This window comes from Syngnathoides biaculeatus, chromosome 12, assembly GCF_019802595.1.
Source record: "Syngnathoides biaculeatus isolate LvHL_M chromosome 12, ASM1980259v1, whole genome shotgun sequence".
NCBI classification, from domain to species: Eukaryota; Metazoa; Chordata; class Actinopteri; order Syngnathiformes; family Syngnathidae; genus Syngnathoides; species Syngnathoides biaculeatus.
Genome location: NC_084651.1, coordinates 16,596,077 through 16,610,349, shown reverse-complemented (window position 1 = coordinate 16,610,349; position 14,273 = coordinate 16,596,077). Strand labels below are relative to the sequence as shown.

Genomic DNA, 14,273 nt, shown 5'->3' with positions numbered 1-14,273 from the left:
CATGTCCAAACCATCGAAGTCTGGTTTCTCTAACCTTGTCTCCAAAACATCCACCTTTGGCTGTCCCTCTAATGAGCTCATTTCTAATCCTATCAACCTGTTCATACCAAGTAAGAACCTCAGCATCTTCATTTCTGCTACCTCCAGTTCTGGTTCCTGTTGTTTCTTCAGTGCCACTGTCTCTAATCCGTAGATCATGGCCGGCCTCACCACTGTTTTGTAAATTTTGCTCTTCATCCTGGCGGAAACTCTTCTGTTGCATAGAACACCACCAACTGTTCCACCCCGCTTGGACCCATTTTCTTCACTTTTTTACTACACTCTCCTTTGGTCTGTATAGTTGACCCCAAGTATTTGAAGTCATCCACCCTCGCTACCTCTTCTCCCTGGAGCTTCACTCTTTCTCCTCCACCCCTCTCATTCACGCACATATATTCTGTTTTACTTCGGCTAATCTGCATCCCTCTCCTTTCCAGTGCGTACCTCCATCTTTCTAACTGTTCCCCCGCCTGTTCCCTGCTTTTACTGCAGATCACAATATCATCTGCAAACATCATGGTCCAAGGGGAATCCAGCCGAACTTCGTCTGTCAGCCTATCCATTACTACCGCAGACATGAAGGGGCTCAGCGCGGAACCCTGATACAATGCCACCTCCACCTTAAATTCTTCTGACACACCTACAGCACATATCACCGCTGTTCTGCTGCCCTCATACGTGTCCTGTACTATTCTAACATATTTCTCTGCCACACCAGACTTGCGCATGCAGTACCACAGCTCTTCTCTTGGTACTCTGTCATAGGCTTTCTCTAGATCCACAAAGATACAATGTAGCTCCTTCTGACCTTCTCTGTACTTTTCCACGAGCATCCTCAAGGCAAATAATTCACCTGATGTACTCTTTCTAGGCATGAAACCATACTGTTTCCCGCAGATACTTACATCTGTCCTGAGTCTAGCCTCCACTACTCTTTCCCATAACTTCATTGTGTGGCTCATCATCTTTATTCCTCTATAGTTTTCACAGCTCTGAACATCGCCTTTGTTCTTAAAAATGGGGACTAGCACACTTTTCCTCAATTGTTCTGGCATCTTCTCTCCCGCTAGTATTCTATTGAATAAGTTGGTCAAAAACTTGACAGCCACCTCTCCAAATTGCTTCCATACTTCCACTGGTTTGTCATCAGGACCAAATGTCTTTCCATTTTTCATTCTGTTCAGTGCCTTTTTAACTTCCCCCTTACTAATGATTGCCACTTTCCAGTCATTCACGCTTGCCTCTTCTACTTTACCTTCTCTCCCATTTTCTTCATTCATTAACTTCTCAAAGTACTGTTTCCATGTACTTAGTACACAACTGGCACCAGTCAACACATTTACATCTCTATCCTTAATCACCCTTACCTGCTGCACATCCTTCCCATTTCTATCCCTCTGTCTGGCCAAACTGTGGAGATCCTTTTGTCCTTCTTTCATGTCGAACCTGGTGTACATGTCGTCATATGTGTCTTGTTTAGCCTTCGCTACCTCTACCTTTGCCCTACGACAGATTTCAATGTATTCCTTTCGCCTCTCCTCAGTCCTCTCCGTGTCCCATTTCTTCTTCGCTCATCTCTTCTCTTGGATGACTGCCTGTATTTTGGGGTTCCACCACAAAATCTCCTTCTCCCCTTTCCTACCAGAAGACACCCCAAGTACTCTCCTGCATTCCTCTCTGAATACCTTGGCAGTAGTATTTCAGTTTTGTGGGAGCTCTTCCTGTCCCTCTAGAACCTGTCGGGTAGGAAGCCCGGGCCACAACCGAACCGTAATGGAATTCGTGTGATGAAGGCTCATATATGTTTGGCACAGTTTTACGCCGGATGTCCTTCCTGACGCATCCCTTTGCATTTATCCGGCCTGAGGACCGCCAGACAGGTTTAACAATACTGTGCTGCCCAAGGAGCTGCAGATAGTCAAAAAAGAAGAAGCAATCAAACAAACACCATCAGACCATAAGGTACACAAATCACATACTATGTGTGGGAAAATATAAAGGATATAGGGATGGAAGAGATTCAAAACAAAGGCTCTTACTCTAGTAGTTGAAGGTTGAGTCCACATTCGATGTTTCTTCAACATCAACGATTTGCTAAGCTAAGCTAAGGTATACTAGGCCAATAAGCAAGTTTAAATTCACGTTTCCACTTTCCCAACTTCTTATGAGTACTCACGAGTCTCTTTGTATACGCTACGTAGGTTTTGCAGATCGTGTAATGGATGGATAATAATAATAATACAAGAAAAAACATATGCAGTTATTTTGACGGATTTGTTTTTCTAATGCTATTATTTCCCACTTTTCTTCCATTCATTTCTTCTCCATATTTGTGTTTGATTTCATACGTATTAATACATATCAATTAAATGTGGAAAAGTGAAACTATATAGAGCTGACCGTTGAGCTGAACACTTCTTTAGTGAACTGTACATGAAATATTTGACAGAAGAAAACATGTAAATCCATCCATTCATCCATTAGCTGAGCCGCTTACCCTCACAAGTGTCACGAGAGTACCGGCGCCTTTCCAAACTATCTTTGGGGAAGAGGCGGGGTACACCGTAAACTGGTCACCAGCCAAATGCAGGGCACACAGAAGCAAACAACCATTTGCACTCAGAATCACCCATAAAGGCAATTTATATTTGAAAGAGATTAGAGAGAGAGAGAGAGAGAGAGAGAGAGAGAGAGATGGGTTGATGAATAAGTCTTTAACATTCAAACAAATCAGGATTATTTTCAATAGTATATTTCAAAAGAGGCCCTTTAGTTAGAGTGTCTGCTTCAAATTTCTGAGGACCTCGTTCAAATCCAACCTCCCGTGAGGACCTTACATGTCCCCCCCCCAACCCCCCCCCGTGCCCAAATGGCTTTTCTTCTGGCACTTTGGTTTCCTTTCAAATCCCCAAATTAATTGAAGACTCTAAATTGCCAGGATGTGTGAACATGAGTGTGAATGGTCGCTTGTTTAAATTTGCCCTGCCGGGAGGCAACCAGTTCAGGGTGTACCCCGCCTGCTGCCCCAAAATAGCTGGGATAGGCTCCAGCACTCTCGCAACCCTTGTGAGGATAAGCAGCTCAGAAAATGGATGGACAGATGAATGGATATTTCAACAGTGAAGCAAATTGAAATGCTTATCACAGAAGAAGAAGAAGATCACATAAGCACTCGGCATAGGGCACCAAGAAAATCAAGACATTAATGCTTCTATATGGAATCAAACACCTGTAATTAATAAAATTGGACATTAAACATTATTTAACCTTAGACATTCCCAACAGTTGTGTAGCGTATGTTAAGTAGTGCTTGATTATTTAAACATCTCTACTTTGTATTTCTACATCAAAGAGGTAATCAAGGCCATTTGTTGATCAGCTCCCACTCACTTTTACATGAAAACTCTTCCTTGATTTACAATAAAGTGCAAAATCATAAAAGGAAGTCTGCATTGTATTACCAGAGATAACGATTAGCAGTTGGTGTTTAAGACCCTCATGAACCCAGTCGTCGAGGCTACAGAGAAGTACACTACATAGTTGATTCATGGACAAGAGGGCCACCTTGTGGAACAAAAGGACACCAAATTTGGGTAGAGGGAAGCTTGACGTTCAGACCACCCACAATGGGGACGTCCATAGATTTTGAAGCTATGTAAGTAGGTGACAAAGAATATTAGGTGTTTTTTTTTAATCTGATTTTGAGCACATCTGTATGATATGGATGGATTTCTGAAAAAAAAAAAAAACAACAACCTGAACTATCTGTTGGAAAAATTATGAAAGTCAGCTACTATACATTTGCTTTGCAATAAAAATTGTTTTGCTGAACAAATATCGAGCTTGTTTAGCAATATTAGCAGGAAACAGGTTTCACCAGAAAGAGGAAGAAGCTGGCTGCAGAAGACCAGACAGAGCCAGTTCATTGGAGGCCACTTGGAGGACAACTTCGAGATGACTTCTGCCATACTTACTAATTCTAAAATGCTCACAATGCTATTTCCATTACTTGTCTGTCGTATTACATAATTTGATCAAAACAATAATTCTGCCTACCCTTTTCTGGGGATGTTATAATTGTGAATGCAAACAAAATTAAGGGCCCAGGGAGAACTGCTCCAGAGCATGGTGGAGAATTGACTCCTCCGTAGAAATTGTGTCATCCGCATCGATGACCAATCAGAGGCCAGAGATCTGCATAAACCACGCCCCCTTTTGGCATCCGCCGTTACCTCAGACAACGTTGCATGGTCCAGTATAGCTTTTGTTAGCGTTTTATCGCGTATTTGGGTTCTTTAACAATAGATATGGTTAAGAGGTGTAGTCACGGACTTTGTAATAGTGACGACAGGTATCTCGAAAGGCTAGTTGGTGGAGTTCAATTTGTACCCTTTCCAAAACCGATGACCGAGTACGAAAAATGTCTTCGATGGATCAAACTTTGTGGAAGATCGTATGATCAACTGAATCCATCTAAAATCAACCGGAACAGATATGTTTGCACGAAGGTAAGCCCTATATTTGATTTTCAATACATGTCTCATATAAATGAATTACCAGTTCTTCGCTTGCATAACATAGCTACGTGTGAATGATCGACACACTTGATCTGTGTTGAGCGATATTTTGGGATGATCTGACTGCACAAACGTGTCTCTTTGTTGCCGGCTAGGGAGCTAAGCTAAACCAGACTATGTTTGCACGAAGGTATGCCCTATATTTGATTTTCAATACATGTCTCATATAAATGAATTAGCAGTTCTTCGCTTGCATAATATAGCTACGTGTGAATGATTGACACACTTGATCTGTGTTGAGCGATATTTTGCGATGATCTGACTGCACAAACGTGTCCCTTTGTTGCCGGCTAGGGAGCTAAGCTAAACCGGACTAGCGAGTCCTAAAAGCCTTCGACATGCACCGAGACACCAAGAATGAAGGAAGGATGTTTGAGGACACTAAAGTAGTGATTGTCGTACTCGGTCGGGACTTACGTAGGTTCGGGACTAATTCAAGAATAATCATTGAGGGGAGCGCGTGACGTTACACAAAGAAAACGAGAGAAACAACTCGTAAATCAAGCCTCGCCTTCTTCTTTTCCTTCATACGGTAGTTCACAAACGGCTATACAGATACACATACAGATTCTGCACACAAGTGTGATAGGTAACACGAAAATAGGAAACTGTCAATGACGAATTCGTCTTTGGGTTATAATATATTATATTATGTGGCTTCTCGGTCTTCCTCTGACTCCGGAAAGATCTCACGCTAATATCAATGGTTTCTCTGTCGATAGGCATGTAAATACCATTGAAATACCCCTCGCTGAAATACTTGAAGCCCTGCTGTCTGCTTTTCAACGATATTTCACTGTTAGCTAAGAATGCGAGTGAGAAATCAGCTGGTAAATCAGACAATTTCGCTATAGTCTTTTCTTCCTGTGCCACCATTTTTGCTGTTTGTCTGAGGTTAGCACACGTGGGGTGATGTAACTTCAGGAGGGGTGGTTAAGTGCCCTGTGCGGAGGGGTCAATTGTGGGGTGCAGTGCTATTCCGTTCTCCTTGCATGCAAGCAAACTGGTGAGAAGTGCCTCCTCCTTACTTTAAACGGTTTTAACTAAATGTCACCCAGATTGAACCTGACCCTAGCCCAAAGCCAATGTCAGCTGGGTATTGGGAGAACATGCAAACTTCACACAAGTGAGGGTGCATTTGAACCCGGGTTCTCACACTGTTGCTAACCAGTCAGCAACAGTGACAAGTTTTAAATGTGTCAAACAAAAAAGCACAAGTGGCTCAAAGAATGTATGAGGAAAAATTGACCAAACGGAATTAACTGTGAAGACTTGGGGGGGCATGGGCATCAAACTCAAGGCCCAGCGGCCTGATCTGGCCCGCCACATGATTTTATGAAGTCCACAAAGGCAAACCTTGTGTCAACTTTCATCATTCTCATTAAAATATGTGCCATAGTTTCAAATTGTCATAAATCATGTTGAGATATTGCAAGTATTTTTTATACCATATATCAATAGTTGAAAAACTGATTACCATTGATTTCTGATTCCAATATTAGTTCATATATTTCAAGTGTAAATATGATGAGGGGATTTAAGATTTTTATGGTTTCAGTCATGATGGCCCTCTGAAGTACACCGTAACTACAATGTGGCCCATGACAAAAATGACTTCAACACCCCTGCACCATTGTTTATGCAAGCATTAGTATATATGGTCTTAGTGCTTTTTACCCAAGACAAGGAATCATGGATCAGTTTGCATACCTGTATATCAAAATACTTGAGGGGATTAAGTTATCTTACTTCGAAGAGGCATGGTACTTGAAATGGGTGTTTCCACAAGACAAGACCACCACATTAGTAAGCAAGCAGCATCTTTGTTTCTGACCAACAACTGTTACGTTCTGGAGTGGATGGCTCAATCCCCAGGCCTTAAGTGGTTCAAAACTTGAGGAAATGCAGAGGAATTGCATTAAATGTTGCTTGCTGGACGTGTCACCTTGGCCTATAAGTGAAGAGTTTGTTTTCAAAACGCGACATAGGCATTTTTTCAGATTTACGAAACTCGCACCAAAATTATCCAGCTCCGAATGGTAGTTATCGGGATACTCTGATTTTTGTTAAAAGTGCGACATATCGTTCTATATCAGCCAACGAAGATTGCGTTTTATTTCAGAATGCGACATATCGAGATCTTATTTAGAGCAAAATGCGACATAATTTCATTCAATCAGTGTGCGCTGCTGAAGCAAACAGCATCCAATCAGAATTCGTCTAGAGGGAAGTTCCGGTATCTTCCACATCATCATCCAAAATGGCTGCGCCCACGTTTGAGAGAGATGCTAATGCCGAGTTTGATTTTACAGCTATAAATAAAATCAAAAGAAAGCAGACTCAATGAGTCAGATTTCAAACAGTGAATTTGTGAGTTTGAAACTGATGTGTGTATGAGATCGACTACCTATTTTTTTTCTGCTGGTATCCCTCGCAACCCATATTAACCTTGGTAGACTGGTTTGAAGCAGTTTACTTTAATGATCTCACATCAACTTATAAACAAAATTAATCAACTGAGTGACACAATGCCTGCAGATGTCGGATTGCAGAATCGCATACAGATAGACAAAATTACAATGATGTAAACTCAGCCTTTCCAAGACCTCATACTGAACAGTTTCTAAATAACTGAAAAACACCTTTTTAAAAGAAATTCCCATTTTTTCACCTCCTTTTTCAACATCTGACATTAGTGAGCTAATTTTGAAAATTGTGACTGACCCTTAATCTGATACCTAACTCTCTAAATGTGGTGGTCATGGTCTTAAATATTATTTTAAAATGCTTGAAATGTTGAAAGGCAAATAGTTTTCATGATTGCCTATCAAAAGGAACTGATTTTTAAAAAAAAAAAAATACAGCTGCTCCTGAAGGTTTAAGTCAAAATTTGGATATGTCTCACTTTGCCAAGAATAGAATGTTTGGATACGGCTTATTTTGGAGAAAAAATGAAATTTGTCATCAAAAAAACTTGGTGAATATTAAAGCCAATATTTTTTTGTAGTATGGTGTTTAGTTACTTTTTAGCATCTCTTTCCATCCCCCAATAGTTAGAAACATAAATTGAGTTTATTGTTTTCACTTCAATACCAAGCCCTTTTCTTAAAATGAAAAAAACGGACATGTCTCATTTCGAAAACAAACTCAAGTGTTAACTCACATAACCAACAAGTGAGAGAGATGAGATTTTAAGTGACAAATTTGAGTTCAACAGATTTGTATTTAAAACAATCATTAGTGCATAGCACTGACTGAAATCTGTGTACAGAAGAGCAACAATAACGCTGCATATGAACTTATTTTCCACACTCAACATTTATATAAACAAAGAAATATATAGAGGTACAGAAAAAAAGTCAGTTGTGCTCAGAAATGTTCATTGCCCACAAATGGACAGATATTCTATGCTATTACTACCCCAACTTAGTACTGTTATCAAAAACATGGCTGCAAGGCATTGTGTAATACTTGTATGGTCCTTTGACTTAAATAGAATTTTGGACTGACACAAAATTATGACATTTGTCATGCAGCACTGTGAACTCGACTGGCACTCATACCAGTTACCAAACCAAAATCCAAATAGTGGCTTGCTACAGAAAATTACTACAGGGCATGCATATTCCACATATCTTAAACCTTGCAGCCCATGGTGCGGCATCCATCTTGTCAAGTCCCTTCAAATTAAAAAAGCCCCCCGGCAATCAATGTAATGCCTTTGAGTGCAAAGAAAGATATTTTGTCATTTCTTCCCAATCCCAAAAGTCCGTTATCTGTAAAGGCATGGCGCACAACTCTAGTGCATGCCAATTTGGTAAGTCCTATTAGTAAGGTTTCACTTTGCTTCCAATGAAGCATTGACGACTTGAATACTGCCCTCCAGGGGACCATTTTGGGACCTGCAGGGTGGTGGCAGTATGGGCTAGATATGAGGCAGGCCTGTGGTCCGGGGGTACAACTGGCTGTGTAGCTTGCTGGGTGTATTGCATGCTGGGCCGGTGCAGGTACTGGGCCACAGTGGCTGCCTGGCTCGAACTGTGGTACACTGTCTGACCTTGCTGCTGTGGCTGCGGGCACTTCTGCTTATTGGCCTCTTTGACATCACTATCATGTGCACTAGACAAAAAAAAAAAAAAAAAAAAAAGAAAAGAAAAGGGATGAAGAGGGAAGAGTTTCAAAGTTCATTAGATGAAATATTCAAGATTCGGTGCATCAGTCTCACCTTGAATTAACATGCACGTGTTCCTTTACAACAGTAACATTGCAAGTTTTTAATATTTTTTTTGGTTGAAATTTAATGTCAGATACATACATGAGGAGTTTCTCAACACATGGGACTAACTTCTCCCATGTATAGCCTGTGAGCCTCTGCAATCGGGGGGGCCATGTAGGGGATACATGCAGGATGAGGCGTGAGGCAGCCACGCATGCAGCAGCCACCAGAGAGGGTGCAAAACATAAAAACACGTGATCTAGAAAAAGAGCAAATATAACGTGACATTTAACATGTACAAGTAGGATGTAATTAGTGTTCTAGTTTGAAAGCATTTATTCCCCACAACAATTTAAAAAGATTCCTGGGTGTCTTAAAGCTTTCAGACCATTACTCATCCTACCTGTCAGCACAATGCAGAGTATGGCTTTCGTTACTATGATGACTACCGTAATTTCTCGTGTATAATGCGTCCTAAAGTATAATGTGCACGCAAAAGTTGACCTAAAAAAAAAAACAAGAAAAAAAAAAACAGTAAAAGCCTTCTACCAAGGTACAATATGCTGTATATCCAGTTTGCTGCGATCCATATGCTCAAAATATTAGGAATGTGTATTTCTATTTGTAGTTTTTTTAATGTACTTTTTACTCTTTTTGCAAAGACTTTAAAGCAAAGCAAAGCAAATTTGTTTGTACAGCGCATTTCATCCACGAGGTAACTCAATGTACTTTACATGATTAAAGGCATTTGAAAACAGAGATTAAACATTTAAAATGGCATAAAAACAATAAAAGACAAAATATAAAAAAAGACAAAACCGCATACAGTGAAGGTAATATGATCAAAAAGTGGATATATCCTAAAGAGCATCAGAAAAAAGAACTTTCAACCAGGGTTTAAAGGGGAAATCCACTGGTTTGCATGAACAATGTATCCAAGAGGTCATGTAATATGTACTGTATTTTGACAATGTGATGTTAAATCCTCTCTCATTTAATAGTGTCTTGGGAAGATTTTTATTGACAATTACGAATTTTCAGGGGCGCTGCCATTTTCGTGAGTCACATGACCTACGTGCACAGATGTGACGTGTTGCGTGCCACAACAAAGGCTCGATTACATGGGACACCATTTATGCCCAGTGCTGATTTCTCTGATTTATCCTCATCTAATGAAGAAATAGCAGTATCGGTTGATCTGGAAGACGGAGGAATTACAGTACAAAGTTATTGGAAAGTCAATGCCCGATTAACAGCATGTTTTAGTAAAATAGGTAAAGTTGCCCAAGATCGGATCTTATCTATTCATGACTCCAATCTAAAGGGTATCAACTTAGATGAAAATATACCACAATAATGAAAGTTACAGGTCCATATTGAGATCCTTGCCATAAGACCAATAGTATTTCAGAAAAGTAAGTTTTCCACCCTTCTCCCCGCGCCTGCTTGGGTTTTCTCCAGGCACTCCTGTTTCCTCCCACATTCCAAAGACATGCATCAATTGAATAGAGATGAAAGTGGAGTGAAAAGTCCTGAAAATACAAATCCGAGCACTGCCCCCCTCCCCGGGAAATTTTTGAAAAAATGGATGGCTGTGGTCCATTCTGGCGATATCTGTTAACAAATTCAGACAAAAATTGAAAGTAACATTTCTAAGTCCTGACCAAAAAAAAAAAAATTGGGCAGAAGTTCCCCAAGGGTCAAGCCCAGATTTTTTTGCCCCCCATTCCCCTATCGCTGAATGTCACAAAATCACATTTGTCATTAAAATATGCTTAAAATATGCCATCTTATCTCAAGACAAATAAATTAAGTGAACTATTCAGTAGACAATTAAAATTGTCCTTTTCCCCACATTATACATATTATAGTATATAGAATATAGACAAAAATATATCCTAGAATTTCTACACCGTACAGCAAAACATGTTAAAGAAGTTGATCTGTAGTATTTACTATTAACGTTTAATTTCAACCGTGTTACGTCGCGTTGTACTGATACATGCGCACACACACACACACCACACACACACACACGCACACGCGCGCACACACACACGCACACACAGTCACTCACATTTGAAAAATGTAAGGCTGTGGTCAGTCATGCTCGCAGATAAAGTTCCGGGTGTGATTAGGGATGGCCTTAAAATAACTTACTGGATTAATATAACATAACTGTTAATTAAAAAGAAAAACAAATACATAACTAAAATAGAAAACTAAAACTTCAAAATCAGAAATGATCATTTCCAATTTCAACTGATATTAGTAGAACATGATATAAAACAGTATTTAACATTTTTCATCAACAAAAATTCTTGATCTGACAAACTATCTGAATAAAAGTTAAATGCACTGGCCTGTCAAGGAATAAACACGAACGGTCTGTACTCGCAATGTTTTCAAGATGCTGAAAGTTTACTTCAACATGATCGGCGTTAGTGGCAAGAAGCTAGCGATACATTTGAACAAACATTCCTGTCGGCAATCGTGACGTATTGTTGTGGGGGTGGGGTGGGGCACGCACCACGGGACTGCCGTAAATAGGAGGCCGGCTTGCTAGAACGCGCCTTTATGTGCATGCGCTTGACGTATTGGCAACACTTGACTCAAGCGACGAGGTGGATTTTTTTACGCAGTCACACTGCCTCGCGATCGACGCAATGAGCACCCCTGCCTGTTGTAACTGAATTTCATTTGGCATGGTTCATGATGTTGATGACTTTTGACGTGAAGCAGTTCTGAACACGCGCTTTCGTACATGCTCCGTACGGTTAACTTGCATTTTCTGTTTCTGGGTGAATACCAGTTGTTATGGAGCAGGGTTGTTTAGTTAACGTTTTCCAAATAAACACGTAAATTAATCTCAAGACCATACAAAATAAGCGACGTCTTGAGAGAATTCGAGGCTGTAGGGGCGTTATTGTTACTAGTGTTAGTGCCTCAACATGGCTACGCTTGTGAAAGCAGAACGAACTCAAACGCATGTTCGTTCAATGTTGTCAACTAATATCCGGATTAATTTTAGGCAATTTTTTCTCAATTTCCCAGAGCAATTTTCATGAAAATTTAAAAATCCGGAATTCTGGGAAAATCCAGAGGACTTTCATCACTGATTGAAGATTCTAAATTGCCCTCCGGTGTAAATGTGAGTACAACTGTTGTTTGCATCCATGTGCCCCGTGATTGGCCGGCTGGTATAGGCTCAGGCACTCCCATGACCCTCATGAGGAAAAGCGGCTCAGATAACGGATGGATGGAAGTTTTCCACCACATAAAAAACTGGGGACATCTAGATGCCAGGAACATGAAGGAATGGGCCACTAATGGTCTCTTTTAGTACTCTGATTCAATTGATCAAGTAGTAGCAATTCCATTGTTATATGAAATCAACATCAATAGCAATACTACCCAAATTCTTGATAACTTTACCTTGCAAGGAGACTTCCAGAAAGTAATCAGCATACTTGGTCATGTAGAGTTTAGTTTTCTCTAGACAGGTCATAGGCCAGCCATCGTGGAGATCTCCCTCATGGACTGCAATAGAAAGGTCGTATTCTATAAAATGAGCTGCTGTGGGGAGGAACAGGTTCCACTGGAAAGTTTCTAGCACGAAAAGCTCCATGTGTAGTAGAGCCTGCTTGGTCAAAACTATGTTCATGGAGCTCATGGATCCCAAGCTGTTCAGAGTCTCCAATTTCGGAACCTTGTCTTCCCGTTCCTCAAATTTACCTGCAGGAAGGACAGCGAAGGATTACCACACACAAAACTGCAGAAAGCCCCTTCCTCCACTTGGGCTCAATTAATACTTACTAGCCAAAAGCAGACATGAGAGCGAGACTATGTGAAGCTGCTGCACCGTGACATCGTAGCGGTCCATGAAGAGGTCCAGAAGGTAGACAGCAAGATGTCTAGCCGTGGCACACAGCCGGAAGTGGTTGCTGATGATGGCTATGAGGTCTGCAAAGTATCGCCTCACTTTGAGCTGAGGGGACTGGCCTTTGAAGGAGGGCAGCTTGAGCTCCTGTTTGACAATATTTTGTTTTTGAGAACTGTGTAGTTTGGTCTCATTCTGTCACGACTATGCCTACCTTGGAAAAAACGGACTCAAAAGGGCTCAGTTATCTGATCCCTAAAATTTTGGGTCACATGTATTTGTCACAAACGGTGTTAAAATCTATGGTATTTTTAAAAGATTATTTTGATCATGCATTTATGGTAAAACAGACACTTAATGATTGAATCACTAAATCAACAGCTACAAGTATAGTATCTCAAAGCTAATAGGGTGTAACTGTTTCCTGTTAATAGATCATACCTATGCAAACAAATTTCAATCCGATATGACATTCACAGATTTAGGTACATAATGTTGAAAGGTACAATATGTTCAATTTGAATAGCAGCAAAATGCAAAGTATGGTGCAAATTGAGGGGGCGGGGGGGGGGGGAACTCGAATTGATAGCCCAGGATATGGCATCTCCATTAATGCAGGAACCTTTACTTAACTAAGACTTTGCAGTTATAAAACATAACTCTTCTGAAATGTTGATCTTTTATGACCAGTCACGCTACACTAAAACTAAGCTTGATTGATCTCAAAAACTGTTGACAGCAAGTCATCAACAAACAAACGGTTGACGACAAAAAGCTTCACTCAAGTTGTTGTAATATAGTTGCCGTGTTCAGTATAAGGTTCAAAGTAAATGGCAGAACCAAAACCCAACAGTGCTGAAAACTCTCCACTGAAGTTATGTTAAGTTGTTTCAAATGGAACCGACACCCCGAACGAACACTCACATTGGAGCGCAACGCCTGGTAGATATCGGTAGCCAGTTGTCCTTTCCACCATTGGTCCTCCAACTCCATTTAACACGGGGTCTTTGGAAACGTCTGAAAGTTAGCCAAAGGGAATTACATCACAGCAGGCATTTCATTTCGCCTGTCGAGAAAGTTCACAATGACGTTTGCTTTTGTGGAACACGCTCAGTTCATTTCTTAATGGTTCACTCTACTAACAGCCACTGTAAATTGTTCATTCATTTATTTATTTCAAAATACCAAACAAACGGCTACTCACCTAGTGAGCACATGAATGGAATGTAGTGGGCCGTTTTGGGCGAAGTAAGTTCTAATGTGTTAAACTACCTCAACGCACTCGTCGGAATCTGACAGTGATTGCGGCTTCATCCTGTCCAACCAGCACACGAACCCAGTTGCGGCCTTCAACGCCCCAAGGAAATGTCACCGTCAATTACAAACAGAAACACGCCACAATGGATGGTCTCAAGTATATTTCTACATCGCTAACGATAAAAAAAAAATGTGAATGTCATACCAAATCCAAACATACTATTCGATCACAAAATGGGGTTTTTTTTCCCCCTGGGAAGAAAAAACAGTGACCTTTATTGAACAGGAGTACGTATGTGACGCA

General features: G+C 40.6%; 1 protein-coding gene across 1 annotated transcript; it reads right to left on the bottom strand.

The window, feature by feature from the left end:
- Nucleotides 1-8,388: 8,388 nt before the first annotated feature.
- ccnj (cyclin J) lies at nucleotides 8,389-14,217 on the bottom strand. The gene is given in 7 exon segments (XM_061837319.1): nucleotides 8,389-8,514; nucleotides 8,516-8,735; nucleotides 8,932-9,091; nucleotides 12,268-12,567; nucleotides 12,649-12,859; nucleotides 13,637-13,729; nucleotides 13,917-14,217. Coding segments are annotated over 6 exon segments (1,086 nt in total). The 5' UTR covers nucleotides 13,706-13,729; nucleotides 13,917-14,217.
- Nucleotides 14,218-14,273: the final 56 nt, after the last annotated feature.